General features: G+C 39.2%; 1 protein-coding gene across 1 annotated transcript in view; it reads right to left on the bottom strand.

Moving 5' to 3' along the window:
- ADCY2 (adenylate cyclase 2) overlaps positions 1-24382 on the bottom strand; it is a 213817-nt gene that overhangs the window by 7031 nt on the left and 182404 nt on the right. Inside the window, exons 18-23 of the mRNA XM_071553661.1 lie at positions 21484-21668; positions 19908-19992; positions 11955-12113; positions 6885-7031; positions 5674-5781; positions 1886-2000 (exon numbers count right to left, since the gene is read on the bottom strand). Coding sequence (XP_071409762.1) covers positions 1886-2000; positions 5674-5781; positions 6885-7031; positions 11955-12113; positions 19908-19992; positions 21484-21668 — 799 coding nt within the window. The remainder of the gene's footprint in view (positions 1-1885; positions 2001-5673; positions 5782-6884; positions 7032-11954; positions 12114-19907; positions 19993-21483; positions 21669-24382) is intronic.

Here is a 24382-nt window from a genome sequence, read left to right as displayed (position 1 = left end):
ACAAATATGGTATTTGTACATATTTCTTTTAAACCCATCAAGTTCTGAAACACTCTGAAAAGAAAGCATACTTCAGATTTGCTTTGTCATTTTTTTGCTCCAACAAGGAATACAAAACTACTGGTAAAGGAATGCCCTAAGGAGCAGAAGACAGCAAGTTTTGCCAGTGGGTGGCACTGTAAAATAAACATGAGAGGAGCAGCACAGCAAGAAAAATAAAAGGGAGAAGAATAACTGTTGGAAATCAAGTACTTTTGACATGTTTACAGGATTTATGGGTTTCCAATATTTGTTTACTGTTTTCATTTCACACTTTCCACGTTACATATTGCATTGTAAAACTGCTGTATACTGATATCAGGAAATAAATATTTTGGAACATATGGTTCTTCAGCAGCTCTGAATTCATTCATTTCATCATTCTTTCCATCGCTTACTGTAACTATTTAATTTTAGAAATACTATGATGCACAAGTAGAAACAATTGGAAACTGAAACATAAGGGATATTCCTTTCAAAGATAAATAACTAGTCATCTTTCCTCTTATCTGAATAACAAAGAAGACAAATACTCTCCCTTGTTTAACATTGCAGGGGAAAGGGTGCATTTTTGTATGCTTGCTTGAGTTTAGTAAGTGTAAAATATTTCAAACTTCAGCCTCACTGGCCCCTCATATCGCTTGTCCTCCAAAACCCTTTATATAGTTTTGCAAAGCCCAGTCAAGAGTTTTCTTGTGTCTTTTGGTGTTGGTAAACTTAAAAAATGTATGTAGCTAACAACCTCTACAATAATTTTTACAAACTTACCATAAAACCATTCAGAGGCATGCAAATACATTTTTGCAACCATTCTTTATTTAGAAATACTGCTCTTTCCTGAGTCCTGTCTTGAAACAGCAACTAAAGCTGATAGGCAATACAATGTAGGCTGTTTTTAAACAGGGTAAGCATGATGCAGTTTACTGTCATGGCCCTTCTGGTCAGTTCTACGAATACTTTAATCATCTGGTACTTCACAGTGAATTCTTCCCCTCATCCATGATATTCTGTCTTGGTTTAATGACAATATGTTCAGGAGGTGAGACCTGTGATGAGGTAAACTCTTCTTCTCTTTCATTTATTTCCCTCCCCACAAATATTGACAAGTTTTTGAATTTAGGACAAGTCTGAATAAAGGAGGAAAAAGATTACAATTTTACTAAAAAAATGGAGAACTAACAGAACAAAACAAAACCAAACAATAGCAGAAAAACATGTCACCTAGTCACCTCCTTCCCCTTTGGTTAAAACAAGAAAAACCTGGAAGATTATTTAATTCAAAGAAAAGAAGTACTAATGCAACTATGTTGCAGCATGGATCCCGATGGAGAACATGTGACATGACAGTGATGGAGCCAGAGTGGTGCTGGGATCAGATGATTTTGAGGCATGTGCAGCTCACAAAAGGAAATCTATGGATTATTTCAGTGTGGCAGTGGCAGCAGCTGGCGGAGGCAACTCGCACCCTTCAGGCAGCTGGTGGTGGTTTGTCACAGCAGAAGTGGTGGGTGTTGTGCAGGAGCTGTGGCAAAATGTGGCAGGAGCAGGAACTCTTAAATTGTCCATTGGGAGGCAGTGGTGAAAAGTTATGGGTGTCCTTCCTCAGTACTCACACCCGGGAAAAAGCGAACCAGTTCCGGAAATGCCGGAGGGTTTTATCTTCTTCTCCCTGAGTTCTCATGGTGTTCCACTTCAGGGACACACCCTCCACCTCCCAGTGCAGCCCCAGTGGGGTGAGGGGTTGGTCCCTCATGCTTCAAATTATCTGATAATATGAAAAATTCAACAATCTTTCTCCTTTTACTTAAACAATAACATATTCTCTTAATAATCCTATGATACTTACCTACTCGTAACTTGAAGTCATTGAATGAATGCTTGTTTATGACATCCAGTTTTGCCACCAAGGCAAATGCGAACTCCACCATAGTTCCTATGTGCATATACTGTCGTTCAGGTTCCTTAATTGAAAAGACAAACAAACAGGGTAAAATAATTTTCCTGAGCCTTAGTTGCTGTGAGAATACAACCAAAATATGCTGAACACTTGAAAGCACTTGAACCTTTAGGGATCTCTTAATGCCAGCAGGAAGATGCAGAAAAGTAATACAAAAGGTGGCACCCTGTCCAACATCAGTTAGGTCAAACAATGGCCAAGAGACCAGGATGTCTTTTACTTACACAACCAGGCAGTCAAGAGATGATAGATCCAAACCATGCTTAATCTAATATTTTGATTCTCAAATAACTGATTAGGTGCGACCTAATCTCACAGGCACTCAATGTTTATGTGTGCTTAGGATTTGTTAAACTATTTTCTCTAAGTGTCTGCTTCTATTTTATGACCTTTCATAATAAATAATGCTTATGGACAGCCTCACAAAGTCTCCTCCCTCTCACTATTGTACAGCTCAGCACCCTTATTAAATGTTTACGATCCAGTGAAATTCCCAATTTTAAGAGTTCTTCCACTGATCTCATCTGGCAGATAAGCAAGCACCTCTGAGAACATCTAACATACGTGAAAATGAATAAAATACGAGAGGAAAAGAGGAAGAGGGTAACCTCACTCTACCCCCCAATTTACTAGCTCAGAGCTTATATCACTTATAAAGGCTGTAGACTTAATCTCTCCTCAAACATCACAAAGTAACCTTATTTCTAAGTATTGTTTTGAGTCCCTTCAGATTGAGGGGAAAATTGATCTTTGGTCTCCTATAGCCCAGAGAAGGACCCTGTCAAGGGAATGATTTCATAAGAGATGGACCCACTGTTCTCTGTGAGAAATTACTAAATCTTCCTCATTTCTTGAGATAAAGTGACAGAAGAGATGATTCACAGAGTGGATGCAATCAGCCTAGGGTGGGACAGTAGCAGTGCTTGCCGACGCAGCTGTTTAGATGAATGAAGCCTGTTTCTTTTGGAGTTCACTCCTAGCTAAGACAGATGGTTTCCTCTTAAGTTGATACATCCAGACCCCCTCCTCAGGCACTTAGTCTTCCTCGGATGCTTGTTTTAAGCTGGGGGTGGTTCCCAGCAGTATGTCTGGCAGTCAGTCACTACACTAGGTACTGCAGTATCTGTGCATCTTTTGGAATCTGGACTGAAGGCTGCTAAGTTCTGGTGGATTTCTTTAGAAAATGTCAGCTAAATAATCAAAGGAATGCTACAACATGGATCTCTTGATTCATAGTTTGTGGAAGTAACTCAAATGAAAAATTTCTTCTTGTGCACACTACTTTTAGTAATGACTGATAGCTCTCTCTGTCTTCTCATCTCCAGTTCACAGTTCATTTTCTTCATCCCTTCCCCTCCCCCTATTAAATCTCAGAGCTAATTTAAAATAATTTTTTTTCCTCAGAATCCTTAGGGTCTATAGTTCATGTGCTAATTGCTTCTGTCTAGAACAAACATGAGTTTGGCAACAGAACATTAATCCTTAGCATAGACTGTGTTGATTCGTAATTGCTGTCTCTCTGTTGCTAACCTGTAGGACTCTGAAGATCATGGCAAAAGAAAGAATTTTGCTTAAAAGTTATGAATTGCTTCTCTGAACCTAATTTCCACTGATTGCAGTTCCTAATCTGTAGGGGTGAGTGTGAGTGCATCCCTTAAGGAAAGCTGTTTGGAGTTCTACCTTAAAGAGAACAGAGCTACCTGGAGTATGTGTGGTGGCTTGTGACCAATGAGAGGTTGTGGTGTATGCAAGGTGAATTGGTTAACCAATTATGTGATAGCATGTTGAATGTGAGAGTGCATAAAAGATGTGGATATTACTGTGTGAGAGTCAGTCAGATCTAGATCTACTAGGATGTGAGGTGATGTAATAGGAACTATCTACTTCTACTATGAGCTATGAGAACTGTCAATCTGTCTTGAATAAACTCTCAAAGATGTGAGCCTTCTGATCAACCTTCTGATGACTGCTGTGCCTGAGCTTTTCTGACCATCAGTCCACAGCCCAGCTCGGTATAAGGGGCTCTCCCTATATCTGGTGACCCCAAACACGCGGACCCGACATTTTCCCGAACGTGCGGACGTGCTGAGGTGTCGATGAGCCGTGGGTGATTGATGATGGAGGTGACCTCCTGAAGGTAATGGACGACGGTTTCTCTTAGTGTAGCAGAGTTTTTGCCGTGGTCGAGGTCACAGAAAAGCTGTTCTGAGAAAGGAATCTAAAAGATATTCGCCGGGATGGCTGTTGCAGCTGTGATGGCATCTCGGAAAAGGTCGCTGGTATGGGGAATGCGGTAAAAGCGTTGACGTAAGAACACCTGGAATTTCTTAAGGTGAGCCACTAAGAGAAATCCCAAGAGATAACCTCGAGATAGTATATCTCTGGAGAAGAGCGTGATAGTGCTTAAAGTGAACAGAGTAACGATTGCTTTAATATCATGAGGGCACAGCATGCAGAAGTGTGCGATACAGAATGATTGAGGATGGTAAATGAACTTAAGAAGCAAGAAATAGAAGGCAGAGATAAAGTGGATTAAAAGAAAGGACTGTTGACGTATGCTTAAAGGATAGAAAGCTAAGAGACTGTTACGAAATCTCATGCCATAAGGGTTAACTTGGAGAAGGTTTCTGCTTTGCAATAGTAAATCAAAGTGCTGGTAAGAGGACTGGTGCTAATTAACAAGGACTCTGACAAGCTTAACTGATAAGAAGGTAACTAGCTAGCTAAGAAAAACAGAAGTGGGAGAAGAGAGTCAGATTTATTGCTGCCATAAAACCGTGTTGCCTGCTAAGACTGTGGAGAAGCTTTCTTACTGAAAAATGCTGCTTTAAAGTTTGAGTTTGGGTCAACTGTTGTTCTGAAAGACTGTGCAATAGCTTATTTGCTGCATGTTGGTAACTTTGCATAAGATGAAGAATTTCAGCTGCATATTTCAAGATTGTGCCGAACCCCACAGAGAAGGGATGGACAAACCCTTGGGGGGGCAAGAGTAACACCCCCAGGGAGGTCTCTCCACATCATGAGTGTTGGCTCTTGCAGACTGCTGGGAGTTAGAGGTAGATCTACTGCTGTAATAGGAACTTCTAGGAACTAAGTTCTTCTATTATGTGCTGTGAAGAACTGTCTGTTAATCTGTCTTGAATAAACTCCCTAAATTGTGAGCCTTCTGATCAAGCCTTCTGATGTCTGCTGTGCCTGAGCTATTCTGACTGTCAATCCACAGCCCAGCTCGGTATAAAGGGCTCCCCCTGTACTAATTATACCATATTAAATAAACTAGAAACAAAGGAACACATTCTCAATGCTGAGTTTGAGGGTTCTCTAAGTGTATGGTTAGTAAACCTACTCAGCCCTCTCAGCTTACAATGGAAAACATTAGTTCTTGAAATCTTTTGTACAGTCTCTAAATCCAGTTCTGATGCAGCATGTAGGAATAAAAATCCTGTATTATATTTAGAGCAGAAGGCCTGTTTTAGCAAATACAGAGGTGGCATTTTCAAACCTCAATGTGAAGAACAATTCACATGGACTGCTAAAGTATACACTTGTACAATATAATCTATATGAATAAGAAAAAAACTAGGTCACATTATTATACATTAACTTGCAGTTTAAAGAACTGAATGTTAGCTTTCATTTGAACATGTCTTTTATTAAGCAAGAACATTTTCTTGTACCTGACTCTGTTCTTGATTAGGTGTAGCACTCAGTCCTGTTGCTGCCATGTAAGTACTTCCAATGGTCTTTATCTTTTCAACACCACTGAACTTTGGCTTTGATAGTAACTGTAAAAGAAGGACAGTTATTCATTATTCACATCAGCAGCCTTGCTGCTCTAACACCACTCAGAGCATCAGTTCTCAGAACAGTTTCAATCTAGACACCAAATTGCTTCACAAATACATATAGGATGAAGAACTTAAGGATGGATAAAAAAATGGTTACAACTTCCAGCAAAAGAGAATTTCTGTCATCTAAAATACTTTTCTATTATAAAGGGAATAAATTTATAGGAATGAGAGTAAGTTCCACCTTATTTTACATACAGCTCTTAAAAGTCAATGACTTTGCACTTGTGATATTGGAACTGAGTGACCATGCAAGACAACAGCTCAGCTTTAAGCATCTTTTCCACGCCAATGGGATGGTTTAGGTCAATGGGACTAAAATTCAGGGATCTTAGTTCATGTCCCAGGCTGGTTTGGACATTGGGCACCCTATGTTCTAAAAAATGGGTTTGCTGCTATAATACGCCCTCTATAGCAGCAGATCTGCAAATTCTAACGGTGCTCTCTTGAGTCATGACATGATCTTCATACCTTTTACTGATATCTTCATCACTAATAACTTTCTTAAAGACAACTACTGTTGTCAGTGAGGCCTTTCTAGCTGCCTTTTCGCAATCCATCTGCAGTGATATCCTTTAATTGTTTCTAACTTCGGGGAATGGAACATTAGAACTTATACAATCTTTTGATTTGTTTATGTACCAACTGGTCAATGACCTGTGTGTGAGAACAGCACAGATCAGGGCTAACACAAAGTTGTATGTGATTTTAGACACCAGTTCTTGTTAATATATGGCATGTAATATGACTGTCTCATGAGCTGCAGCTAAAGGGCAAAATTTCTCAATCAGATATACACATAGGGTACTTATTAAAGAAAATCAAAAGCAATTGAATGTGATCTCACATCAGTATCTGAATTATCCCACATAAGTATCTTTCTCCTTTAATACTCCCTGTAAGTATTTTCCATGTGACCAGACATACAAAAGTTCTTGTCTGACAGCTCTTCCACTCTCCCCTTCAAGTATGTTTGCTTACTGTTGTATACCCCAGGTTATTAGGATTGAAACCATATGCCAGCTGTTAGAAGTACATACATCATCAAAGTCAGCAATGATCTCATTCAGCAGCCTGAGACATTCCAAGCCTTCCTTATTTACATCAGATTCTGTGTAAAATTCCTTGAAATCCGGAACAGAGGCAAACATGACACAGACGCAGTCATATGACTGATGATATAGATCCTGTACAAAAAGAAAACAGAATAGAGGGGGAAAAAAATCTATCATACTCAGCTCTAAATAAGTTTCCTTATTAATATGCAGTGTACAGATTCTGAAAAGGGAGGTGCTGCAGTAGTTGGAATGCCTTGAGATCATGGTTGGATGTTTTTTGCATTTAGTTGCATTTATTAATTTTAAAGAGTGTATAAATCAGGTTTTTTAAAACGACTGAATGAACATACACAGTTGAAAACATTATAATGATTTTTTTTTTGTCTTGGTTCTTCGATTTTGCAAAATAGTATCTAATTTATTATAAGTGTATTATAAGGTTTTTGTGATACTGTAATAACTAGAGAACTGAGCCAAAATCACAAACTTAATGCATAATGCAACACAATCCTGACTTATAATTCCTAAGCTAAAATGAGAAGATGCCTAATAGGATAAAATAATTGTAATTTCTTTTCCATAAGAAGGCAAAGAATTCACCTGAACTAAAACTTAATTATGTCAGATTCTGCATTGTCTTCTGTGACGAAAGAAAGAAAGAAGAAGAAAAGAGGGAGGGAGGGAGGGAGGGAGGGAGGGAGGGAGGGAGGGAGGGAGGGAGGGAGGGAGGGAGGGAGGGAGGGAGGGAGGGAGGGAGGGAGGGAGGAAGGAAGGAAGGAAGGAAGGAAGGAAGGAAGGAAGGAAGGAAGGAAGGAAGGAAGGAAGGAAGGAAGGAAGGAAGGAAGGAAGGAAGGAAGGAAGGAAGGAAGGAAGGAAGGAAGGAAGGAAGGAAGGAAGGAAGGAAGGAAGGAAGGAAGGAAGGAAGGAAGGAAGGAAGGAAGGAAGGAAGGAAGGAAGGAAGGAAGGAAGGAAGGAAGGAAGGAAGGAAGGAAGGAAGGAAGGAAGGAAGGAAGGAAGGAAGGAAGGAAGGAAGGAAGGAAGGAAGGAAGGAAGGAAGGAAGGAAGGAAGGAAGGAAGGAAGGAAGGAAGGAAGGAAGGAAGGAAGGAAGGAAGGAAGGAAGGAAGGAAGGAAGGAAGGAAGGAAGGAAGGAAGGAAGGAAGGAAGGAAGGAAGGAAGGAAGGAAGGAAGGAAGGAAGGAAGGAAGGAAGGAAGGAAGGAAGGAAGGAAGGAAGGAAGGAAGGAAGGAAGGAAGGAAGGAAGGAAGGAAGGAAGGAAGGAAGGAAGGAAGGAAGGAAGGAAGGAAGGAAGGAAGGAAGGAAGGAAGGAAGGAAGGAAGGAAGGAAGGAAGGAAGGAAGGAAGGAAGGAAGGAAGGAAGGAAGGAAGGAAGGAAGGAAGGAAGGAAGGAAGGAAGGAAGGAAGGAAGGTTGGTTCTGGACAAACATGAAAAAAATGGCCAACAGGGAGGAGCACTAGCATCTGGACAAGGCAAATAAATTATTACTAAATTTTATCTGTATTTTCTAAGGATTCCATAACCCGAGCATCACTGAAGCTCCACCATGACTATGCACTAGGGATGGAATATATAATTGCAATTCACAGCTTGAGCTGTTATTCTGTTGTTGCATCATGAATTAATTGTTTTAAGGATCCAGATGTCTGAGACTCTACTGTGGGAATCCCAAGGGTCAAGCCGGTAAGGAAACCTGGTCTGACTGTGATGCCTTAAGATCTGTATGTATTTGTAGATTTTAATATGGCTGTATAGTCTCTCACACTTAAGGGAGCAGTTAACAGTTACTAAAACCTCTTCCTCACCATTTGTGCCATATTCTTGAAGTTCTGTTTAATGTTCTTTTCAAGGAAATGATTTTAGCAAGGACATCTTGTTTGGGACACATGCACCTGGGAGATATATTGTAGTCAAAGCAAGATAGAAGGCCCAAAACCCTTGGAAAAGCTCCAAAGGGACAGATCCAAGGAGGTTTTGGGGACAGATGGTTCTCGTGTTGGATGTATCCAATAGATATGATAATTAATAAATTAGTGTTATAAATTTGTAAGAACCCTTTACTGGGAGTGCACTTATGTATTTTGTAGCACCTGAAAGCAATTTCATTAAAGGACTTGCTCTCTATTTTATCCACATTAACATTGTCCAGTTCTTTTCCTCCGTTTTAGGCAACAACTGTGTGAGCATGGTGTGTGACGAGAGTCAAGCTGGGCACCCTTTGGCTGACTGGAGCTGCCTGCTCAGGTGGTGCAAGCATTGACTCCTACAGCATCAGACAGGAAACCTTCCTTAACAACATCCTGTGGTTAAGCTCAGCTTTCCTTCTCTTTCTTCAAGTCGCCTTCCCTGTAACTTGATTTCAATTTTGGATGAAGGAATTCAGTAACAGTATCCCATTATCCCATTCCTCTTCCTTCCTCTCTAATACTGGGGCAATACCACCCGCACTAACACTCTATAGCATAGTACCAGCATGGAAAACATATCAAATGGCACTGTTTATAACCAGATGAGTAGCAATTGTGACTGTCACAATAAATGTCAGAAAATTTTAGGAAGGCATTCCCAGTTAGTTTATTTTGATCATTCATAATAATAAAGGCTGTGGTACTTGAATGTCTTAATTTTCCCATGAGTATTTCACTTGAAACATTACTCTCCAAAATGTTTCATCGGAAAATTAAATGCAATACCATTCCAGGAAGGAACAGCTTTGCTTCTTTTAACAAAAATAAAATCATCCTGTCTTCTGTATTCAATTCTTTTTTTTCCCTCTTTAAAAAATTCTGAAATTTTGCAAATATGTTCCTCTTTCTGTCCCCTTGTCTCCAGTGCCTGAATATCTTCTTAGGATGGAGAAGGCAAAGTAGTCCAATTCTACCTCTTGAAAGGGTACTACGGTGAGGCCCTCTGGGGCAGAATATTTGCTCTAAATAGGGTGCTAGTTCCACCTTGTAGCTAACAAAACAAAATGCTCTTTCTCAGTAACAGGCTTGCCAGTTAGTTTGCACCATAAAAGCTCTGGAGCATTTTTTATTAATAGGGAATCTGAATGCAAACAGTATTGAGGAGAAGGATGCACAAGCCAGGTGCAGATCTCCTGCCCTGTTTCTTAGTTTATATTTTAGATTTGTTCTTACCTTTCTCTCTTTCTACCTGTCTACTACCCAGCACATAGACTGGGTAAACAGAAAACCAGCTCCAGAGGTTCTGGGAAAGCAAATAAACCTTTACTACAGTTTGCTCTGAAGGAACTTTGCTTTTGCATATAAGCATTAGACAATGTGTACCCTGTTATAAAATGACCTTTGTTGATTATCTGAAAGTGGAGTGCCATTGCTTCCAGTTAACATTCATCCACTCATTTTTTTGTCTTCCATTTCTTCTGCCTGCTCTTCAGCAGCACATTTTGTTTTCCCCTTTCTCCATATAGCTGCATGAATAAAACACTAAGAGGTATTTTGAAACAGACTATTCATCCATTAGCTTGATTTAAATCTCATAATCTGTTTTAAACAGAGAAGAACATACATAAAACTCTATTAACACGAATGTTTGCAACTAAGGAAAATGTGGACAAATTTCAGTTTAGTATCTGTCGATCTACATTCCACAAAAATAAAACAAAGGCCTGATCTGTCCTAATATCTTTAGGTGTATATACATACACATGCTGAATGTCGTTTAAGGCTCAACACAACCTTGTTGACATTGAAGTAAATCTGAAGACATGACAGATGCTTATATTCCTGAATAATTCCAGAATTTGAAAGGCTCTTCTTCTTTAAAAACAGTGTTTAAAGAAACAAAATAAGAAACAACTTAAGGATTTGGGGTTTGGTTTTGTTTGGGTTTTTTTTTGTTTGTTTGTTTTCGGTTTTGTTTTTTTTTTTTTTAATGGATGCCATTAAAATCATGTCAAATAATTTTTACTTCAGTTGACATGATATATTGGAGAGCTCAGCATATTACAATTTTTGCTCTTCATTATGTTTAAAAAAGCTCATTCCAACCTAAGAATCTTGAGGAGGGACAAGACAAATCCAGTTGTCAACACAAAGGTAAGCAGATGGTATTGCTCTGCTGGGGAGCTGAGGTGGAATAGCACATAAACAAGAAAGGAATCTCCTGATGGTTTGCTGTGTTTAATGCCTTAACTGAGAACGGGAGCTGAGTCAACTTGGCTTGTAGCCAAAATCTTTACTGCATTCAAAGGAACCCCACAACAATTTTCATTCAAAGTTAGCTACCAAATGACTATTTTCAGGGAATACAGTATTGATATGAAGTCTTGATCAGTACTGCTTAATGCAAACCACAGTGAAAGGGAAGATATTGTCCTTTTTGACACAGGAGATCATAAAGTAATCCCTGAAGCTGGCCTCTCCCCTCTCTTGTCAGTTTTGGAGCAATTATTTGGTATGCATGAGTAATTCAAACTCTTGCATTTAAGACTCCTAGAGCTGTTATTCTCTCGAAATGGTTTTATATTATCATTCTTTTTTTGCTTTATTAATACTGTAAAGGAATATCAGGAGCAGATTTAATTTCCACCAAAGTAAAGATAGATCTTTTGGGTGATTCTTCTGGTGCTTAGATTAGGGCCATAAGCAGTGAGCAAACAGGTAATTCAGTGTTCAAAACATCTTTGCCACTGTTTCAGGGAAAAGGTTAATTTTCACTTCAAGGAGCAAGCTCTCCAGTCAGCAGAAGAAAATTGAGATCCTGGTTGCAACTTCACTTGGACCATAGAGGAAAAAGCACCTGAATGCATGTGATTTTAATTTAAATCCATGTTGATTAAACTATCCTTCTCTTCCCCCCCTCTTCACCTTTTTTTACCCTCCTTCAATAGCCATAGTGCATTGCCACTTAAGATAATTCCACTTTTTTAATTTCAAGGTATTAAAGTGCATTCAGTGCAGTAAAGCAGGTGGGTAAGACTGTAAATCTATAATCTTGCAGTATGGACCTACTGTTCAAAACAGCCTTAAGTGTATTTCCAGGGTACACTGAGGATATACAGAGACAGCTGACCTCATTCTTCAGGTTCCTTGCCAAGAAGTGTTCAGCTACGTGGGCTGGAAGCACATTCTCCAGAAGCACCCGATTTAGGTTCTCCATGGTTTCAATCTCCTCCCGCTCTTTTTTGAACTTGTTCTTCCACAGGAAGTCTAACCTACAGTAATATTCATTCTGTTACAAGAGGACACAGAAGTAAAGAAACAATAGGCATCTTGTCCTGCTGGAGTACAGGGTTAAGAGACAAAATAAGCACAGACAACCCCTACAAGGCTATTATTTGGCCACTCAGGTACAATTCCAGATCCCACAGAAATCAAACCCCAAGCATGCACTATGACATACCTATCATGAAACCCAACCAAAAGACCCAGAAGAGAAAAAGAAAAGTTGCAAGGTGCCTTCAGAAATGGAAGATTTATTTATTTACTCTTAGGCTTTAGTAGAAATTCATTCCAGAAATCAGACACTGTAATGGAAACAATTTACAGTTTTGTAACCTAATGTGACTTCATAGGTATGGAATTTCACTTAGAAAAATGGGCATTTCAGAAAGACCCTAACTTTTACCAACTTGAAATTACTTTATGCAATCAGCTTGGTAAAAAGAAAACAGCCTACTAAAAAGGAATCAGCTTGGTAAAAAGAAAAAAGCCTATTCAGTTTATCAAATCATGATCAGACTATCAAAAATAGCCTCGTCCATTGGGATGACCCAACTGAGTTTTGGTTGTTGAGTCTTTTCTTTGTTTTAGCTGGTGGATCAATTGCCTTTCGTTATACTTTATCCTTCTTTTCTTTTTGTCCCAGGGTTTTCATAGTAGCTTTTTAGTATCTACAACAATAACAATACCTGGAACTATATGAAAATGTGCAACATTCTTGGAATATCAAGTATATTTTGTCATCCAATTCACTACAAATACGGTGAAAAATTAATAAAAATACCTTTTTGTGGAAAATTCTCTACTTTTTTCAATACTGTCAATGTTTCTCATAAATTCTATGGCACCATTTCTACAGTAAAGCCTTCTCTGGCCTATCTCTTTTGAGCTGATATAAATCAAGAGCTATTTCAACATAGTCTAATGGTTTAACACTATCATGCAGTCTCAATGAAGACCATGTTATTAACCAGGAGAATATGCTTAGGATGACAACCTTAGTATAGAAAAACCAAAAAATGCTTCCTAGTGTTATTAGCAGTCAGTAAGCATTACATAAAAATGAGAGCAGTCCTTCTGACTGGACAGTGACTGTCACAGCGCAAAATGGTTCATAGAGATTCTGTTAAGATCATAGCCAAAGATAAGGGTAGCAAGTTGAAATTAGGTGGTATTAAAATGATTTGACAAGCTTTTAAAAGACAATGAAAGTAAAAACTGGTGGAACAAAAAATGTATCTGCCAAATAACAACCCTTAAAGGCAAGAGGGTCCAGGAGGGATGGACATGTTTTAGGAAGGAAATTTTGAATGCACAGCAACAGGCTATACCAGTGTGCCGAAAGGCCAGCCGGAGGGGAAGACAGCCAGCTTGGTTAAATAGGGAGATTCTGAAAGAAATCAGGGATAAAAAGATTTACAGACTATGGAAAAAAGGGCTGGCTACTTACGAAGAATTTACAGATAGAGCTAGGTCATGCAGGAAAAAAATTAGGGAAAGAAAAGTGGAATTTGAAGTAAATTTGACTATTTCAGTTAGGGATAACAAAAAGTCCTTTTATAAATACATTAAACACAAAAGGAGGGGCAAGGAAAACCTCCATTCTCTGTTGGACTTGGAGGGAAATATAGTTAAGGAAGATGAGAAGAAGGCTGAGATACTTAACACCTACTTTGCCTCAGTTTTCACCAGTAAGACAGGTGGCCCTCAAGACAACTGGCCTTTGAAGCTGGTAGACAGGGAGAGAGAGCTGAATAGCCCTCCTGTATTCCAGGAGGAAATAGTTACTGACTTACTGAGCCAGCTGGATCCTAACAAGTCTATGGGACCAGATGGGATCCATCCCAGGGTGATGAGGAAGCTGGCAGAAGAGCTTGCCAAAATGCTCTCCATCATCTTCCAACAGTCCTGGCTCTCTGGGGAGGTCCCAGATGATTGGAGGTTGGCCAATGTCACCCCAATCCACAAAAAGGGCTGCAAGGAGGACCCTGACAACTACAGGCCTGTCAGTCTGACCTCTGTGCCTGGCAGGGTTATGGAGCAGTTCATCCTGAGTGCAATCACACAGCACCTTCAGGGCGGACAAGGGATTAGACCCAGCCAGCATGGGTTTAGGAGGGGTAGGTCCTGTCTGACCAACCTGATCTCTTTTTACAATCAGGTGACCCACCTGGTGGATGAGGGGAAGGCTGTGGATGTGGTCTATCTGGACTTCAGCAAGGCCTTTGACACTGTCTCCCATAATATATTCCTGGAAAAGCTGGTAGCCCATGGCCTGGACAAGTGTACCCTCTCCTGGATTAAGAGCTGGCTGGAGGGTCGGGCCCAGAGAGTGCTGGTGAACGGAGCTGCATCCAGCTGGCGGCCAGTCACCAGTGGTGTTCCCCAGGGGTCTGTGTTGGGTCCAGTCCTGTTTAACATCTTTATTGATGATTTAGATGAGGGGATTGAGTCCATCATCAGCAAATTTGCTGATGACACCAAGCTGGGAGGGAGTGTCGAACTGCTGAAGGGCAGGAGGGCTCTGCAGAGGGACCTGGATAGACTTGAGAGATGGGCTGATTCCAATGGGATGAAGTTCAATAAGGCCAAGTGCCGGGTCCTGCACTTTGGCCACAGCAACCCCCTGCAGCGCTACAGGCTGGGCACAGAGTGGCTGGAGAGCAGCCAGGCAGAAATGGACCTTGGAGTACTAATTGACAGGAAGCTCAACATGAGCCAACAGTGTGCCCAGGTGGCCAAGAAGGCCAATGGGATCCTGGCCTGTATCAAAAATAGCGTGGCCAGCAGGACCAGGGCAGTGATCCTTCCCCTGTACTCTGCGTTGGTGAGGCCCTACCTTGAGTACTGTGTTCAGTTCTGGGCCCCTCAGTTCAGAAAGGATATTGAGGTGCTGGAGCGAGTCCAGAGAAGAGCAACAAGGCTGGTGAAGGGACTGGAGAACAAGCCCTATGGGGAGAGGCTGAGGGAGCTGGGGTTGTTTAGCCTGGAGAAGAGGAGGCTCAGAGGTGATCTCATCACTGTCTAGAACTGCCTGAAGGGAAGTTCTAGCCAGGTGGGGGCTGGTCTCTTCTCCCAGGCACTCAGCAATAGGACAAGGGGGCACGGGCTTAAGCTCTGCCAGGGGAAATTTAAGTTGGATATCAGAAAAAAATTCTTTCCAGAGAGAGTAATCAGGCATTGGAATGGGCTGCCCAGAGAGGTGGTGGATTCCCCATCCCTAGAGATTTTTAAACGCAGATTGGACGTGGCACTGAGTGCCATGATCTAGTAAATGGACTAGAGTTGGACCAAGGGTCGGACTCAATGATCTTGGACGTCTTTTCCAACCCAATCGATTCTATGATTCTATGATTCTAAATACGTGCAAGATGAAGAAACAGTAAAATGATTCCTTCTCTAAATGCACACAGAGAAATACACTGACTTTAAATTAGTTGAAAAGGGCCAGGTACTATTTAGATATTCAATTACAAAACTGAGGGAGAACATCCATAACATGAAATCCTTGTTTCTTTGTTGCCATACACGCTTTGTTCTTATCCATATACCACTAAGGACAGAATGCAGACCTCACATGCACTGCAAAAGAAATATTCTGGCTCTCCTGACTCAAAGATCACATCCTTCTGAAAGTAAAATGGATCTTAACATCTTAGAATGCATCACCCAGCATCTCAGAAATCTGGACTTGGAATGTCAAATAAACAAGCTGGTTATTTTCGATGATTTCATGTTACTAAAGGATATTTGCAGATTATAAGCAAATGAAGAGCGGGCAAAGACTTAAACCCTTGTACACCCAAACATGAAGGAACAGAGAACCTGAGAACAGACTTTTGCAGGAACTTGGAAATAGAATTTTATCGCTGCTCTGTTATCATGCCTCTATTAAATGGCAATTAGTCCTCCTATAAAGCCTGAGGCCAAAACCAGGGGTTTGTTTGGGTTTTTTTTCAGAATTGTCCACATGATGCAAAAAGCATGCAGGCACTTCTTTAGTATGTCTTTTTTATGCGTGTATTAGATATTTATACATCTAAGAACTTAAATGTATAAATATACATACACACATGATAAATTCAAATGCCATCAACTGTATTCATGCAGGAAAAATATAATAAAAACCTGGGATGTCAAAATTATTGGTATAAATTGACAGAAGTAAAGTGAATGCCTACTGAAATTAGATATCCATACATTGAACCAATTTTGTGTTGAAAATAAAAGCTGGTAGCTAAGCTAAAGTCTTCAAAAAGATCTTTCTTCTTTAAGAGCTGGTATTAAATAGATAACTTATTTACTATTTTACTATTTAATGAAAGAAATTTTGGCTGCTGGAAAAAATGGCAAAGAGAACTCAGAAATCAGAAAAATAAATCAGAATGTATTCTACAATTTGCTTTGAAATTAGAAAAGGCAACAAACCGTTTTTCAAAATTCATAATCAGAATTTTAAAAACAAAAAAGCACTAGCTCAGTAATTTACTTTGAATTGTGGGAATTCGTTTTGTTTGCATCATATGAAACTTGTGGGGGACAGCCAGAGAACTGACAAATGGTAAGGATATAATGAAAATCTTTGGAAAAGAAATGAGACAATAGAGCAAGGTACTTTGGAAAAAAAAAACAATGCTAAGGAAAAGAGCTATTTAGACATATTTGCTGAAGTTGATACAATTGGAAGGGTTGACACCTCTTCTGTAAACATGCCTCCGTCTTAAACATGCCTCCACCTATTACAAAGAAGTTAATGATCATGTGACTAGGAGTGAAATCTGAAAAAAGTTTCACTAAATTCTTTCAGAAGACGCTCTTGAAAAAACTACATTGGCCAAGAAGAGAAGGATTCACTCACAGAATAAAAGCTCACTTAAAACCAGAACAGAGTATACAAAAAAGTAGTTTTCACAGCTGAGGAAAGTTGTCATAAGCATCTCAGCAATAAAATAGCCAATGAAATTCAGTGTGGATAAACATGTGTAACCATCACGGAAAAAATACACAGCCAGCCTACAGAGTAATGGGATATGTATTATTTTAGGTACTGTTGAGAAAGGAATTCATAGGCTATGTCAGTTCTGGTAATTCAAAGCAGGTCATAAGAGAAATTAAATGCTCAGTGGTGTTTAAATGTGAGCACACTTACACAGTAAAGCCCATGCCAGTCTGCACTCTCCTGGGCGGGGTGCGAAGAGTCGCCACTCTCAACACATTGTCTACCTGTTGGCAGCCTATTTTGAAGTAACTCTAGGTGTATGCATGCAGAATGAAATGAGTCATTTGGTCTCAGTGTCAGGAAATGGTTGTAGTCTATGCTGGCATGACTATTAAAAAAACCCAGTTCTACTTTCCCCACCTCGCTTCTGTCTGCTCACTCCCATCCTATGCTCATTTTTTGGCAGAAGCATTGCTGTAGCCACATCATAAATCTTGGAAATAGATCTGGCTGAAAACCAACCATTTCTCCAGGGTTAATTTTTAAGTGTGATCATTTCCCTGTTTTGGTTTACTACACAGCTCCACAGCAAGCTGTGCCAGTACAAATGAGGAGACACAAGGATAAGAATGATCAGCTGATGGAAGGCCTACTTCTTCCAGCAGGAATACTGGTTGTGCAGCTAAAAGTATTAGTTGAACTTGACAATTAAGTTGGCTTGTAAAACATGTAATGATACAGTAACTCTCCCTCTCTTCATTCCTATTGAACCAGGCTTTTGCATCAGGACAGGCGTCTCTCTGACCCTAGGTCAGCAGGTTCACAGAGCTAGGCTTGTAGGAAAGCATTCACTTTTTATTTGGATTAACTTTTTGGTTTCTCACTCTGGGGACAGAGGGGCATCAATGGCAGCTTAAGGGAAATGGAAAGCCTACTCTTTTCATCAGTGGCTATTATCTTTAGAATTATTAAAACAATCAGATATCAAAAGAAGATAAAAGGCATATTATCCGCAAAGTAGAAAAATGCAATAAGAAACAGAGAAATTATTTGTATAGTACCCTTGATGGAAGAAGGGTAAGGAAGAATTTCACTTTGCCTACACTGCCAAGATGGCTCAAAAGTGTCCTGCAAGTGCCACTCGGTGAAAGTAGCGAACAGAAAGTTTAAAAACAGAAAGACAGACACTGTCACATGACTTTTTATCAAATTGTGGCATTCATTATCAGTGTTGGGAAGACTAGGAAGATAAAATGGCTTAAAAAGGGATTAGATAGTGAAACAGAAAGCAGAGCAGCCAATAGCTGTTAAACACTGCCAAAGAAATGCCAGCTGCCAGAAAGGTAGAAAGTATATATATATGCCTGGAAAGGTCACTCTGTGCAGGTTGATTTCCTCTCTACTCTTTTTCCATGCATTTGTTACCAATCAGTACCACCAACAGTAGCTTAAAATGGCAAACCTTATGCCAGGTATGTATTAAAATGAATCCATAATATTTTCTAGTAATATTTATACTTTCCCTGAGAGTGTTTGAAAACACAGAATTTTTTTTCTCTTTTTTTAAGGGAAAATAAATTAGTGGGAAAATCAAAAGATTGATGAGTTACAGGTAAGTAGTATAATGACAAGGACCTGGAATCCACAACTCTGAAAATGAAGACTTCTTCCATTAGAGGATCATTTCTTAGCTGGCATCACACAGAACACCTGTACTTCATGTAAAACAAACGTTCTTGTTGATGTGAATGAACACACAAAGAAACCTCTCCTTTCCCAGTAAAGGTGATAGTCCTTCTCTCCTTTTTTCTTGGTGTTGCACCCATCATCTTCATCTGACACTTTGGTTGACAAGGACTAAAGATTCTCAGTTGGTCCGAAGAAGCCCTTATCCCTCTTTCTGAGTGCAAGTAGCTGTGCTCCATCCCCACTCTCTGTTACCATCATCAAATAAACAACTCTAATGCTGTGCTGGCAGCAAAGCAGATGAAGAATGTTATTTCTAACTCAAGAAGGATGTTCTCCACTACAGGAAATACTGTAAAAGCTACCAGATAAGAATTTTTTCTGTAGCAACCTGCAGGTCCTGCATGGCAATTTAAATGACAGTCATTACATTTCAAGGAATTGTAATGTGAATGAGTGTTTTAAGGACAGTCTGGGATAAGACCCTCCCTAAAACTGCCGTCCATGGAGGTACAGGCTCTTCATGCGATCTCACATGGATTGCTTCTTCCATCTCAGAGCCCTGTCTTGTGCACTGTATCCTTCCTGACACAGTGGGCTGAAATTGCAGTTTTTAGCCAGGGACCATGGACAGGATTTAGAGAAAGAACTGCTCTTGCATCTTCCCTCAGCTTAGGTTAGGTAAGACCATTGACATCACATTTGTTCTGAAAAAGCACAACTGGGTAATAAAGAGTACTTTCCTGTTGGGTCACAGTTTTAGTGCAACTATGGCCTCAGCATGTGGTACACTTATGTGTGCATGCTATATTGTTTCTGTGTCTGCATCAAATTGTAATAACTGTGAAGAAAATAGCTTGTCACTAAGCAACTAGGGGAGACAGCAGATGGATGCAGACAGATGGGTGCAAACCAGGAAGCTATGAGATAATATCGGTCAGAGTGACAAGCAATAGTCACAGTATGCTATCAGCATAATGTCTCAATGACAGTTATTGGTGAGGTTTGAGTGCAAATTGGAAGGTAATAAATAAAATAGCTTTATAGATGCTTCTGACACTCCTTTCCAAGGGTATGGGATGGAATAGAATAAGAGAGTTTCTTTAGGAAAGTGACAGGCTGCATGTGGTGGCTGGCATTGTGTTCACTGATGCAGAGGAACAGAATCATGCATCTTACCTGTCTACCCAAAACCAGCAATGTAATAAAGAATATGAACAAGGAAATGGAGCCCATTGTCTTCAGGTCTTTCAGTATTCCTGGCCTACAACGCAAAAACATAAGTCAAGCAGGCTGCGCAAAAGTTAAACCAATATTACTTCCACCACAAAAAGAACACCACAATTTATACCACTTTATAGTATGCAAACTAAGGCCATTTAAATACTATATGCTTTATTCTTTGATAAAAATACCATTACTTATATTACGTAGCTTGAATTACTTCTACTACATTCTGTGCAAATGTGCCTACATTTTGAAGTCCAATAATAAGATGAGGATTCAATAAAAACAATATACTTGTTTGCTTACAAATGGAGAGTGTTTGAGGCTTGTTCTGTACAGGCAGAATAAAAAGAAATTTTTAATGCAACAACACTATTTCCATAGTGGAGAGCTTGACCATATTCAATGAATATGGAGAAACAGAAGCTAAAGCACCTAACTCAAGATATTTTTTCACCTGAGAATTACAGGAGGCATAAACTAGATGTTGTACAGAGTTTATTAAAAACTCTACTTTGGCAAAAGACACAAGAGGTAATGGGAAACACCAGAACTCGAACTCTGCTCTGAGACCACAGAAAGAATGTTGGTGAGAAATTTAGAAGGAAAATATCAACAGGCAAAGAAGCTTGAATAGCAGAAACAAGACTGCCAGAAACACATGCTCAGTCTAACCCATCCCACGATTCTCCACACCATCACATAGACACCCTTTCCACTAATGCAATGAAAACAGAGACCTGGGTTTGTTCATTTAATCTTTTAGATTTCAATGCAAAGAAAACCTACACCTTTTTAAAAAAAATCAGAACCTTCTTCATGATTGTTATAGCACAAGAAATTATACTGAAACTCTACTCTGAATATTCAGTCTCTGGTATGGCATATGCCATACAGTCAGCCTACACAGAAGAGAATCACCTCTTTGCTTTGAAAATAAGATAGAAAATACAGGTGCCCAAAAATTACTTTATGGAAATAGTTGAAATTGGGAGTCAGAAGTTTGGTTTTATATATTATCACCTGTAAAAAATATTTCAGCAGTCTCATGGAAACTTAACATACAAACTCACAAGTACAGCAAAATTTAAAAAAAAATCAAAACTGTTGGTCTACCAATTTTTTCAATAGCTAACATTGCACTTGTAAAGATTGAAGACTACATATGTAGTCCTGAGGAGGCTGATTGTCTTTGGCTTGCAGCAAATATGCTTCAGCAGCCTTAATGATGTTCAGTCTGAGACCTTAACCTTGATGATGACTTCTTTGTAATGTCCTTTATTACAAAATGTCTGTATTAAACCATAGTCTATTCCCTAAAGTATGTAATTTAAATGCCTTGTCCAGAGTTATTTCTTTTATTCTAATGATCTGAGGTGCAACATTAAATAATATATTTACTGCAGCATGACAATGATTTTAAATTTTGAATCATTGACTACATAGCCAAACACACAGAAAAAAAACCAACCTGTTTCATGACATAAGAACTGCCATAGTTTCAGAAGGACTAGAGTTATCCACCTACCTTCTAAGAGGAGCCATTGTGTACATAAATTTGCTGTAGTCATCCAGCATGGGCCCATGAGTGTGTAGAAGGATAACATTGTAGCCCACCAATGCAATCAACATTATTACCATTTTCAACTCATAATTTATCCTCAGGAAAACAGAACAGGAAATGAGCCCTAATATGCAGCTGTATATAAAATACTGGCAAAGAAAAATCAAATGGAAAGTGTTTAGAATTTGGCTCTTGAGTAGGAAATCATGCATAATAAAATGCTCAGGCTAGTGTAAAAACCAAGTAAATGATTGACCACTGAAGTATGCAATCTATCACAATCTGGAACACTATGGCCAATAACAATCAGATGCTGGTATTTCATGAAAGAGACCAATTCATTGGCTTCAACTAACCAAAACTCAAAAGAATCCAGATTATGCTCCTAATTTATACTCCCTAATTTTCATCCTTGCACACTTTTGATTCACTCATCTGCATTTGTGGGACACTAGTGCTGGTTTTGATATCTAATGTAAGAGTCTACTGCCAGCAGACTGACAAAAGATTTATTTCTGTGCCACTGTAGAGTTTTCACTCATGCTTGAGTACAAATACTACCCTGTATATATTGTTAGCACAACGGTCAGGGTAAAATGTCTAAAGATCTGAAAACTACAGTGTCATTGCCTATATTTTCAGTAATTATAAACTGATGCTAAACGATTAACTAATGATGAACGGTTGCTATGAACCTCATAGATATGGAATTTCACTAACTCTAAAAATACAGCTAGGGTAGGAAAAATACAAAGTTATTAACAGGGCCTATGCATAATATAAATATAAAAATCCTTCTGTCAAATCCTCTTGAATTATGATGATATAAGAATACAATCATTTGCAGAAAAAGCCTTTTCTTTCCAATTTTTTACATATATATATAAATACGTATGGTTGAAGTCAAATACCTGGAAAAATATTTTCTCTGGATACTTTCTGGAAATTGATTACGGCATCAAAATTAATGCTAAAACAGGAATAATACATCATCCCTAGAATCATTATCTTAGTCTTTAATATGCAACAATTTTTCCAAAAATGCTTCCTGAAAATTACAGTCCTGCACCTTGTAAGGAAGTTTCTTTTCTGAAACTACAAAGCATTCTATTTCTAGATGTGCTATTTTCAGACTACTGTTGACTTGTTGATGGCAGTACTTTTGACAGAACCTGAATCACTGTATACTAATTCTGGAGGATCACTAAGAAGAATAGTTTTCACAGCACTCATCAGACAGAATTGATCTGCCATCTCAGTCTTTGCTGTTATTGCAATTTGCTTGAAGATCTGGTTGAAGTAAGAAATAGATAGTACTATTGTTCAGAATCACCAAAAATAAAACTACTCTGATGGCTGCATTTTGCAGGAGGTCACACTCCAAATTCAGTGCTATATTAAAGCATCATTTTTTGACTCTGTAAGGCATTCTACTGGTGAAATCAGTTTTCCAAATAGAAACAAGCAAAGATACTTTTGAATCCACCACTGGATGCTGTTGGACAAAACCCAAGAAACTTTCAAGTGGAACAGTCTCTGATAGTGTTCCACGAGAATACATAGCATAGATTGGAAACTTCAACTAAGATTTCAGACAAGGGCTGATGGATTAGAGAAGAGTGGCACAGACACATTTAAGAACGCAGACTCTGATATTGCATATTGCAGTGCAATATTTCAGTAAGCAACAAGCAGATCTGTAGAGCAGGCAATCCAGAAAGCAGTGAGGCTGAGCAGGCACAGACCCATGGTCTGCTTGGCATGTCCCTTGGCCACAGGACAACCTCAGCCAGCTCAGCCAATTTATCACAACCATGGAGCCTCCAGGCAGTTCCCACTTGGTAGTGGCAGTGGTACCACATCTGTGGTCTCTTATCTAACAGTGCAACAGCAAGTCCTCATGGATGTCATGTCTGAGAGCAGAAACAGCAAAAATCCTCTAACAGTTCAAATGAGAAAAATACTGGGTAAGCTCTCCACAGGTGGAATATGCCCCTCATGGTGTACAATTCAGGCTTCTTAGCATCTGAAAAAGGGCGTAATTCCATCTATCCTTTTTCCTTCTTGATCTAGCTCAAATAAATGGTATTTTAACCAATACCTTACAGAGTCTGAGTGCCTTTCTTACTGGGATCACAGGTCCAGTGCCTTGCACCAGTGCATTACAGCCTTAGGATCCAGCCCAGTATATTTGGTCTCTTCTCTTAAAATTTAAGACCTACCATTCTGTGGGTGTAAAGATCTTTACTGAGCTAAAAAGGGATTCTACTCTCATATGTCTATAGAGAAAAACTTGACAACAAAGTAATTTTGGATTGTCCTAGTCAAATAAAGTGTATTCCAAAACTGCATCTTTTAGAAGTTAGTATTATAACTTTCATTTATTTAACATGTGGAGATAGCAGCACTGACACCAGACTGTATTTTATCACAGGAAGAGACATGTACATCTTGAAATCTCCCAGGCTTAATTTCTATTACATGAAAAATACAGAAGCATCATAGCAAAACTACACAAAACTAAACACAAAAATGCCTCTATAATTTTACTATGGAGTCTTTGCTAAAACTTTAAAAAAGCAAGCAATACAAGTCAGAAAACCTATTCTGAGGTATGGAGGAGGAGGAGAATCAATTACATTGCTTCAAAATGGACTTATTTCAATTGGGAATAAAACAATTCCCAAACCTCTTATTTACTTATTTTAGATGACATGGTCAATAGATCTGTCATGTCCACTATCATAAATCGCATAAAGTTTATCAACATGAATAAAGCTTATAAGTAACATACAGACTCAAAATACTGGATTTTTAATTTAAAGAAACAAATATTTGCCAGCTTAAGTATTCAATACATCAT

Source organism: Pithys albifrons, chromosome 4, assembly GCF_047495875.1.
Source record: "Pithys albifrons albifrons isolate INPA30051 chromosome 4, PitAlb_v1, whole genome shotgun sequence".
NCBI classification, from domain to species: domain Eukaryota; kingdom Metazoa; phylum Chordata; class Aves; order Passeriformes; family Thamnophilidae; genus Pithys; species Pithys albifrons.
This window is presented reverse-complemented; position numbering and strand designations above follow the sequence as displayed.